Genomic DNA, 11,277 nt, shown 5'->3' with positions numbered 1-11,277 from the left:
GAACTCCCTTCCCCCTCCCCATTTCTGCAGAAGGGTCTCAATCCAAAACGTCAACTTTCCTGCTCCTCTGAAGTTACCTAAAACTGTTATGTTCCTCCAGCTCCATACTGTGTTACCTCTGACTCCAGCATCAGCAGCTCTTGCTATCTCTCAATAATCTACTTGCCTTGTCAAACAAATATTTCTTAACTGGCACAAAGGAAAGCCAGGTTGTTAACTGTGGGAGCTCCTAGTCTGTTGCATCTACAAGGTGAGAGGAGGTTGAACAACACAAACTGGGCAGTTTCCTTGGAACATCTGGAACTTGAGATGAGATAATGGGAACTGCAGATGCTGGAGAATCCGAGATAACAAAGTGTGGAGCTGGATGAACACAGCAGGCCAAGCAGCATCTTAGGAGCACAAAAGCTGGCGTTTCAGGAACTTGAGATGACCCCTATTTTAATGAAGCCATAGCCCAGTGAAACATTGAATTAACAGTGAAGAGCAGTCACTGTTTTTTGTTGACCACAATAGCTGATGTTAACACAATAGCAAGATCCAGAAATACCATGAGAGAGAACTGAGTAATTAATCTATTTCGCTGGTGCTGTTTAAGCAAGGAATGTTGGCCAGAACATCAAGAATGCTTATCTGCTCTTTACATAATGTTCCACTTGTTAAAGGAATGGAATATCACACAGAGTATTACATGAGACTCCAGCCGAAGACTATGGTCCATTGTTGGAATCTGTGGAGGTAATTTTCTAAACAAAGAAAATTTATCCTTAAATGAAGCTATTAAAATTAATTCCTCTTTTGGCTTTATCCTCAACTGTATATAGTAAAATCTAGCTACATATATATGTATTTGACTGAATATGTCTCTGTTAGGTTGGGGGAAGAATTTGTAATCAGAAATTCTATGCATAACATACTGTCCATTAGGAGTTTTTATTTTAAAAGCACAGACAAAACATACAGCTAATTACATCAGAAACACAGTCAAATGTTAATGTTCAAATTCTACTTGAATGAATGAGTTGAAGCTATTTTTTTTACAAAAATACATAAAAATATAGAGTACTGACAATTGACTAACTGTGATGTTTATTATTGATGCAAGTGGTTCTAGCTGTAGTTTTATCAAAAGAAATTCCCCAATTCCCCCAAAAGCTTACAATATTTTAGTTGACTACATACAAAATCCATTTTTTTAAAAATCAATGCTATTTCTTAAGCAGCACTTTGTAAATAACACAGGTCGAAACACATATAAACAGTTTTAATTGCAAAGGATAAAATATCTAAAAAAAGTTGCTTCAGAAATAATATTTTACATAGTTATCTTGTTTTAGTTTTTTTATATATTTATATATAAAATATGAAAGTTTACTGTCATGGTCGTCCTCATTTATAATGAGACAGCCACCATTATATTTTGGTGCATGGTATCTTTTTATGAAGTTTTGTATTCCTTTTGTTGAACAAATACACCCAGTCATTGGTGGTCAGCCTTGACCAGTTCAAAACAATTCACAAGCTTAGAGTTTTCCTGTCATCTGTGCGGTTTTTGTGGTTTGATTAGAAATGCTGCTATGGTACACACCCACAGGATTGCGGGTAAAATGTCTTTCTCCCTACATTCTACTGTCTGATGAGATTAGAGAGCAGCAATTTTGCTGTTCAGCAGTCACTATTTCACCTTCTGATTTTTGCATCAGCTTCCGTCCATTTTGATTTTTTTTTGGTGATTTATTTATTGCAATAAGTTGATTAACACATTCCATGATGGTTGTTCCTGTCGATGATATCCACGGGTGTAATTATTTCTCTTCTCACTGGTGGAGGGGGTACTTTCATCTTGGGTTTGAAGAGATTGGACACGTAGAAGGCCTGTTGGGTTCAGAATGTTCTAGGTTAGTAGGTTGAAGCTGTAATGGTGAAAACACAATTAATTTTAGCAGTATCCCAATTAAGCATTTGTAAACTTGAACCACTCATGGTGTTTCTCTGTCTACATCCATTGCTTTATCTCTAAATTCTCTTGAAAACTGTGAGCACCAACTATATGGTGGGAAGAAATCTGCTGTGGAATAGTTGACATGACAGGGATACACAAAAATGAGCCACCTGATTTGGTAGTTTAGTGAATGTGTATTCCCACTGTATTCTATACAAATCCAGTGGACTCAGGCTCCTCCCTGTCAATTCCTTAATTAATTTATAGAAAGAGATGTATTCATATATTTCTCAGAAACATTCCAGGCAATTTACACAATCTGTTTCCACTGAAGTCCAATTACTATTGTAATGACAACAAAAATGTGAATACGGATGATCATAATTCTGTAATTCCTAATTTCTAATAGAATATAACAATATTGTGTGCACTGGCTCATTCTTATAAGTAACTATTTCCTTTCTGTGAATTCCAAGGAAGCTACATTCTACATGGGTAATTTTCTGTTGACTATACAGAGTCATAGAATCATACAGCCTGAAACAGACCCTTCAGTCAAACCAGTCCTTGCCAAACATAATTCCAAACTAAACCAGTCCCATCTGCCTGCCTGTGGCCCATATCCTTCCAAATTCTTCCTTTTTATGTACTTATTCAATGTTGTAATTGTGCCCACATGCATCACTTTATCAGGAAGTTCACTCCACATGTGAACCACGCTCTGTGCAAAAAATTTGCCCCGCATGTCTTTTAGTATGAAAGTATGAAGTGGCGCTATAAAGAATCTCACCATCCCCCAGTGATCCTCGACTATCCACAGCTCCAATCCCATTGTTGCACATGCTGCTCATTAATTGTACATCAGTTGTTAGTGCATGGACTGTACTTAACACATCAAAGGCTCTGCACATTGTCATAATTATCGTTGCCAATACATGGTGCCACATAAGCAGAACTTCCCCATGTACACTGAGATCAGGAGACAATGTTGCCCAAGCAGAGAATTGCATCAAACTTGACTACAGCCCAAAGGAAAAAAGTCTACTCTGCTTCAACTGGAAAGTCAGCAGAGCAGTCAACTGAAGTACACATTATTTGGGTAAGATAAGAGATAACAATGCTGGCCAATGTATTACATATTTCAGTTAATATTGCTTCTTAATTTTAATTTACTGTAACTGCTTGGACAGTACAAGGCTGCTACTTGAGCCCTATGGTCCTCTAGGACTATGGTGACTTTACCTTACTACTTGAGCTATCATTCTGGGATTTTATTTAGAATTTATTTAGATTAATTGAACCAAGATAGGTATAAGGTCATGTTTCTGAATTTTCTGCCAGTTGCACATAAATGGAGCCGAGAAAAGGAAACATCCTCTGGAGTTCACCGGCTGGGGATTTAAATTGAATCCATTTTCTCAGTTTTCACCATACAGTCAGCAGGTTGCGGCCTAGAGGCAAGCTGTGAAAGATAGTCAATGAACGGATGTAATATAAAAATAACATCCTGACCGCCTGGTTACATCAGCAGACATAGAGGTGTGAACAGGATAACACCTGATGACACCAAGAGGCAGTGAAGGAACAGAACATTGTAGAAGGGTGCAGGCCTGACAGGAAGCTTTTTACAGTTCCCAACAATTACCAAGAATTTCAAACCTGGATTTGTGCACTCCCCATTTCCCTGTCACATAATTATTTTGTTCGAAAACAACCCCATGGTAAAAATAAATGTTTGTCCATGTCCGGTATTCAAACCCCTCATTTATAACACTTTTACAGAATATGGAACATTCCATTAATAACCACCTTGCACTAATTTGTTCAATTTCTGGGCCAAAGGTAGCAGTTAAAAACAGCGTACACATAACATTTACTTTAAAGGAGCTAAGCAAAATCACTTCTCAATAACATCATAATGATGGTGTAAATGTACTCTAAAGTACTAGAATGCACCTTTTTTTTAAACGTCTTACCTCTTTTTTTCTGATTAAGTTTTGGGGAAACTAAGCCATGGCCAATGACCTCATCCAAAAAATCCATAAACTTGCAACTGATTCTCTTGCCCTCTGATCTTCATTTCAAGCTGCACCAGACTGTTGACAACATGACCCTCAGCTGAAACTCTGACCCCATATCCTCTCCATTATAAATACACTAATATAGCCCAGCAATCTTCTATCTGATTGTGAAAATTGCCAGTTCAAGCCTTGTACTGGGGAAATGTTGCTGCAGTCTGAGAAATTCTTTGTTTCAGAAGTGACATTACATTAAGCCTTTACTGTCCTGTCAGGTAGGGATGTAAAAGCAAGTCTATGGCATTATTTCAAGAGGAGAAAGCTAGCAAACTGCCCAACATCACAAAGGGAAAAGCAGGAAAAAGCTATTAAAATTCAGGCACAAACATTGTCGACTGGAGGAAAAACAAAAGCAAAGAACTAAAATTGGTGGACTAGCAGATAGTGAAGGGGACAGTCAGAGAATGCAACAGAATATAGCTAGATTGGAGAGTTGGGCGTAGAAACGGCAGATTGCAATCAATCCAGGCAAATGCGAGGTGATGCATTTTGGAAGATCCAATTCAAGAGCAAACTATATGGTAAATGGAAAAGCCCTGAGGAAAACTGATGCACAGGGAGATCTAGGTGTTCAGGTTCATTGTACCCTGAAGGTGGCAATGCCGGTCAATAGAGTAGGATAGAGGTAGCTTTGCGAGGGACATAGTTTTAAAGTGAGTGGAGGTAGATAAATCGGGGAGATGTCAGAAGTAGGTTCTTTACTCAGAGTGTAGGGGCATGGAATGCATTGCCGGAGAGGGTAGTGGAATCAGCCTCATTAGGGGTGAATGGCATGCTTTCATCCATCAGACAGGGTATTGAGTACAAGAGTTGGCAGGTCATGTAACAGTTGTAGAAGACTTTGGTTCGACCACATTAGTGTACTGCATACAGCTCTGGTTGCCACATTACCAAAAGGATGTGGATGCTTTGGAGAGGGTGCAGAGGAGGTTCACCAGGATGTTACCTGGTATGGAGGGCACTAGCTATGAAGAGAGATTGAGTAGATTACAATTATTTACATTAGAAAGACGGAGGTTGGGGGGGACAATCTGGTTTACTAATGTCCTTTAGGGAAGGAAACTGTCATCCTTGTGTGGTCTGGTCCATATGTGACTCCAGACCCACAGCAATATGGTTGACTCTTAACTGCCCTCGGGGCAATTAGGGATGGGCACTAAATGCTGCCTCGCCAGCAATGCTCACATTCTGTCAATGAATAAAAAAAAATCTCAAACAATGCCATCAAAATAATTTAACTTTATGTCATTGCTGTGCAGAGGCCTTACTGTGTACAGATTGGCTACAGCACTTGCCTGTATAAGAAAATTAAGTGTACTGCAAAAACAATTAGTTAACTGACTATTGATTTTGAACATATATTTGAGATATAAAATAGACTATTGCAGGTCCTTTCTTTCTTTCCTGCCAAATCACATTCTCACATCTGAGGTGGATAGAGTTGTTAAGAAGATGTATGGTGTGTTGGCTTTCATTAATAGAGGGATTGAGTCCAAGACCCGTGAAGTTGTGCTCCAGCTGTACAAAAGCCTGGTTTGGCCACATCTGGAGTATTGTGTCCAGTTCTGGTCACCTCATTACAGGAAAGATGTGGAAGCATTGAAAAAGATGCAGAGGAGATTTACCAGAACGTTGCCTGGAATGGAGGGAAGGTCTTATGAGGAAAGGTTGAGAGACCTAGGGTTTTCTCTTTAGAACGATGAAGGATGAGAGGTGACTTGATAGAGGTGTACAAAATGATCAGGGGTATAGATAGAGTAGACAGCGAGAGACTTTTTCCTAGGGTAGAGGTAGCTTTGTGAGGGGACATAGTTTTAAAGTGAGTGGAGGGAGATATCGGGGAGATGTCAGAAGTAGGTTCTTTAGTCAGAGCGTGTAGGGGCATGGAATGCACTGCCGGAGAGGGAAGTGGAATCAGCCTCGTTTGGGGCATTTAAGCGGCTATTAGATAGGCATATGGACGATTGTACACTTAATTTTCTTATTGTATAACTTTGCACTGGAGGTTAGATAGACCTTATGTTTAGGGTAAAAGTTCAGCACAACATCATGGGCCGAAGGGCCTGTACTGCGCTGTACTGTTCAATGTTCTATGTTCTATTTACAAAGGCAGCACAACCTTCTTAAAATCAATATTCTTTTGAACCTACAGAGAAACAGAAGTTGCATCCTGCAAGTCAATCCATTTCACAAACACATTGCTCTTAGATGTCATTGGCGTATTGTGCATTCACACAATATCCTGGCCAAAGGACATGTCTACTCTCTCTGTTAAGTGCAATGAGTTGACTTGAAATAGCCTTACTCTATTTCAGGCACATTCCGCTTCCTATACTACATTTCCTGAACCATAAAATAAACTCAAGGGGATAGGGAGGAAAGTATAATTGTTCCCATATTCCATAATCCAATTAAAATAAATAATGCAGAGCCACCTTTCTTCCCCCTTTTAGCAGACACAAATATTGTCATGGTCTTTTACCTTAAAAGAAATTCATGTTTCTTTGTCAACCTTTGTAAAGTGAAATTCAAGCTCAGCGCAGATGATCATTAATATAATATTTTACAAGTATCAGCAGCTTTACTGCTGCTGAATACAAATTTGTAATTATTTTCTTAATATTTCTGATGACACAAAAGAAAAGAAAATATTGCTTTTATAATACGGGGAAGTGGATAGTTTGAGGTGGTAGCTCAGAGAAAGCTGGTTATGCAGCAATATTTCTGAAAATTATTCAAGAAGTTGTCTACATGGAACAAAAGCTAGACATTCATTTCCTAGAAACCCATCCCTCCTCTTCATGCGCTCTGTGGGAACTCTGGGTCATTGACTGTACATTACATGCAAGGACTGCCAGTATCATCAGATATGTCACATCTACCTCATTGCAAGGTACCTCCCCTCATAACCTCGGAATTGCTCATTTCTTAGATAACAAAGTGTGGAGCTGGATGAACACAGCAGGCCAAGCAGCATTTCAGGAGCACAAAAGCTGATGTTTCGGGCCTAGACCCTTCATCAGAAAAGGGGGATGGGGAGAGGGTTCTGAAATAAACAGGGAGAGAGGGGGAGGCGGACCGAAGATGGAGAGAGGAGAAAATAGGTGGAGAGGAGAGTATGGGTGGGGAGGTAAGGAGGGGATAGATCAGTCCAGGGCAGACGGACAGATCAAGGGGGCAGGATGAGGTTAGGAGGTGAGAAATGGAGATGCGGCTTGAGGAGGGAAGAAAGGATGGGTAAGAGGAAGAACAGGTTAGGGACGCAGGGACGAGCTGGGCAGGTTTTGGGATGCAGTGGGTGGAGGGGAGATTTTGAAGCTTGTGAAATCCACATTGATACCATTGGGCTGCAGAGTTCCCAAGCGGAATATGAGTTGCTGTTTCTGCAACCTTCGGGTGGCATCATTGTGGCACTGCAGGAGGCCCAGAATGGACATGTCATCTGAGGAATGGGAGGGGGAGTTGAAAGGCTCGCAACTGGGAGGTACAGTAGTTTATTGCGAACCAAACGGAGGTGTTCTGCAAAGCGGTCCCCAAGCCTCCACTTGGTTTCCACAATGTAGAGGTAGCCACAACAGGTACAGCGGATGCAGTATATCACATTGGCAGATGTGCAGGTGAACATCTGCTTGATGTAGAAAGTCATCTGGGGGCCTGGGATGGAGGTGAGGGAGGAGGTGTGGGGGCAAGTGTAGCACTTCCTGCGGTTGCAGGGGAAGGCGTCGGGTTTGGTGGGGTTGGAGGGGAGTGTGGAGCGGACAAGGGATTCCCGGAGAGAGTGGTCTCTCAGGAAGGTAGCTGCTCATTTCTTTTTTGGCAAGCGGGGCTCCTATTTTGAACCTTAATAGCACAGGACACACACAGCAAAAAACTGCTGCTTGCAGAACACAGCTTTTTTTTAATTGGAAGACATAAATAAATACAAATAAATATTGGAACCAAGGAACAGTCTGAAGTACTGCACTTACAAAGCAAATCGCCAAGTAATAGGATTTAATTCTAATAACATGTCAAAGCTCATAGTAGAGCACCAACCATACTAAACTGATCATTTTTTCCCCAGGAGACATGTACAGTTCACCCTGTCAACAACTACAGCTGTTGCCATTCCTTTATTTAATTGAGATGCTGGACTAACAAGCATCAACTCCTCATCTGGAAAACAGCTGTCTCTATTCAGAAACATCAGTTCCTTGGCGATAGTGAATGTTCAAGGATTAAACAGGCTTGTACCTTTTGTGTACTGCATATTGCTAGCTTTTGTCCTATGTTCATTACGTACAAGAGACACAGAAATGATGTGCCATGTTTAGAGAACTGGTATGCAATCTTTTATATGAATTATTAATTCGATAATTGTAAAGTTATTACTGTGCCTAAGTTCTCCCTCCAAGTAAAGTAATTCATACACACAGGTCGAAATACAGTAGATGGGTTGCTTGTAATTTTCTTGACCTTGTTCTGCTCAGATCCACTGCTGATGTGTGGGCTGCTGTTTGAAGTGGCCTCAGGAACCAAAGGTGAAAGTTTAGGGAACTGGGCCAACCAATTGTCTGTTAGGTCAGATTACCCAAATCGCTGGGGCATGTTTCAGAGTGCTCGAAGCTTCCTCCTGAAAACTGGATGGAGTGAGCAGCTATTGTACAAGAAGAACTAGGCATGAGGGACAATGCCCCTTCACTACTGTGGGTAATAACCCGGTCATCAGCTGCTAGGCAGTGTCAGTATTGCTGCAATAGTGTAGGCCTGGTCCATTCCTCACTTCAGTGCCATGGTGATAACCCAAGCATTTTTCTGCTTTATCTGGAGTTTGATAATTGACTGTGTTCACAAGGACATTTTGAACCAACTTTGAGATTAAGTAAGAAAAGAATTCTCACGTCAGCCTCATCCTGATCGCCACCCATGTGCAAAACCTGAGGGCACAAACACCAAGCCACAGTACATACTGCCATTCTGTTCATGGTAGTGTGGAGGAAAGAGATGTTCATCTTACCATAGAACACCATTTGGGTGACTGGGCTATACCACCTACTTTTGTGGAAAGGTTCATGGGAAGAAAGATTTTTGATCACAGGTTCATCAGCCAGTGGTAAACACTTAAATCTTGAGAGCCAGCAGGTACAAAAGATGGTAGATCCTATTACGCAGTTTCCTAAGAAGACTCTCAAGGTCACTGGGCAGAATACCTCATTGCCAGAACGTTTAAACAAGCATCAAGACTGATTAAGAGAAAGACCCGTAACATCAGCTCTCTTCCAACGCTCCCAAGTCTCAAATCTCTTGCATGTTGCCCTCGAGGTGGATGTAGTGAGGAAGAGACTGTTGTCCACCCTCTCATGGAATGTACCTTCACAAAGAAGGTCACCCGAAGCAGCTCTATGTTGCAGAATGCAGGATCCTATTTCTAGGAAAGTATGCCAAGATAAACCATGACTGGAGCATATTGACTTGGCAAAATATTCACTTCAGCTTGCCATAAAATGTTCTGGTCTTCTGGTGCGAAGAGTTGACCTTGATCAAGAATTGCATACTTGCACATTCTAAAATCCGCAACTACTTGCTGAGAGACAAACTAAAACTTGAAACACACACTGCAGAGGCGCAATGAGCAGAAAGTCGCTAAGGCCTTTAGGTCACAGAACAGCAAGAAGCTCCAAGCTGTGCTATCAAAATCATCATGAGGCATCTTAGTGGGGAACACAGCATATGAAGAAAAGTTCATTTCCATTGCACTTTCCGGAATTTTCAATTTGAAAGGTGTGGCCCTTGAGTTGTATGCCTGCTGTGGAATGCATACTGTAAATATTATGAATATGAAATTGCATTGGGACACCCAAGAGTTGTCTCATGCAGGCATACAATTTGAATTTAGTTGTACTCTGTACTTTTCATGTCAAAATATTACGTAATTACTTTTATGAATAAAGAATCTGGATGTGAGCTTGCTCACTGAGCTGGAAGGTTTGTTCCCAGACATTTCGTCACCATTCTAGGTAACATCATCAGTGAGCCTCCGATGAAATGCTGGTGTTATGTCCCACTTTCTATTTATCTGTTTAGGGTTCCTTGGGTTGGTGATGTTATTTCCTGTGTTGGTGATGTCATTTCCTGTTCTTTTTCTCAGAGGATGGTAGATTGGCTCCAAATCAATGTGTTTCTTGATGGAGTTCCGGTTGGAATGCCATGCTTCTAGGAATTCTCGTGCGTGTCTCTGTTTGGCTTGTCTTAGGATGGATGTGTTGTCCCAATCAAAGTGGTGTCCTTCCTCATCTGTATGTAAGGATACGAGTGATAGTGGGTCATGTCGTTTTGTGGCTAGTTGATGTTCCTTAGTATCTAGTACCACTAGTATCCTTACATATAGATGAGGAAGGACACCACTTTGATTGGGACAATACATCCATCCTAGGACAAGCCAAACAGAGACACGCACGAGAATTCCTAGAAGCATGGCATTCCAACCGGAACTCCATCAACAAACACATTGGCTCCAAATCAATCTACCATCCGCTGAGAAAAAGAACAGGAAATGACATCACCAACACAGGAAATGACATCACCAACCCAAGGAAACCTAAACAGATAAATAGAAAGCGGGACATAACACCAGCGCTTCATCGGAGGCTCACTCATGATGTTACCTAGAATGGTGACAAAACGTCTGAAAACTAACCTTCCAGCTCAGCGAACAAACTCACATCCAGAAACTCAACCTGAGCTACAAATCTTCTCAAAACTCGCTATGAATAAAGTATATTTTTGGAAACAAAGTAGTCCCCAGTTTTCTACTTCTCACCAGTGCTGGCCCAGACACTTTGCCATGTACATGCAAAGACATTGGAAAACCTGCTACATAGCTGCCAAGATAACAAAGTGTGAGGCTGGATGAACACAGGCCAAGCAGCATCTCAGGAGCACAAAAGCTGACGTTTCCGGCCTAGATCTTTCATCAGAGAGGGGGATGGGAAGAGGGTTCTGGAATAAATAGGGAGAGAGGGGGAGGCGGACCGAAGATGGAGAGAAAAGAAGATTACAAGAGAGTTGCAGTGGGAGAGAGATTCCCTGAGGTTGGTCCGGAGGGAGGAGGGTAACTTCTTCACATAGCTGCCAGTTCAGTTTTAATTCTTCCCTACAGTGTGGAAACAGGCCCTTCAGCCCAACAAGTCCACAATGACCCTCAGGGCACCCACCCAAACCCATCCCCCTATAACCCATCTAATCTACACATCCCTGAACACTACAGGCAGTTTAGCA

At 41.4% G+C, this 11,277-nt stretch overlaps 1 protein-coding gene across 2 annotated transcripts in view; it reads right to left on the bottom strand.

The window, feature by feature from the left end:
• Positions 1-914: 914 nt before the first annotated feature.
• Positions 915-11,277, bottom strand: part of plpp3 (phospholipid phosphatase 3) — a 154,506-nt gene continuing 144,143 nt past the window's right edge. For both annotated transcript variants that reach the window (XM_048539285.2, XM_048539284.2), the window contains exon 6: positions 915-1,875. In XM_048539285.2, coding sequence (XP_048395242.1) covers positions 1,756-1,875 — 120 coding nt within the window. In that variant the 3' untranslated portion in view covers positions 915-1,755. The remainder of the gene's footprint in view (positions 1,876-11,277) is intronic.

The sequence above is a fragment of the Stegostoma tigrinum genome, chromosome 8, assembly GCF_030684315.1.
Source record: "Stegostoma tigrinum isolate sSteTig4 chromosome 8, sSteTig4.hap1, whole genome shotgun sequence".
NCBI lineage: Eukaryota > Metazoa > Chordata > Chondrichthyes > Orectolobiformes > Stegostomatidae > Stegostoma > Stegostoma tigrinum.
The sequence above is the reverse complement of the archived record's forward strand: the minus strand, read 5'-3'. Positions and strand labels throughout refer to the sequence as shown.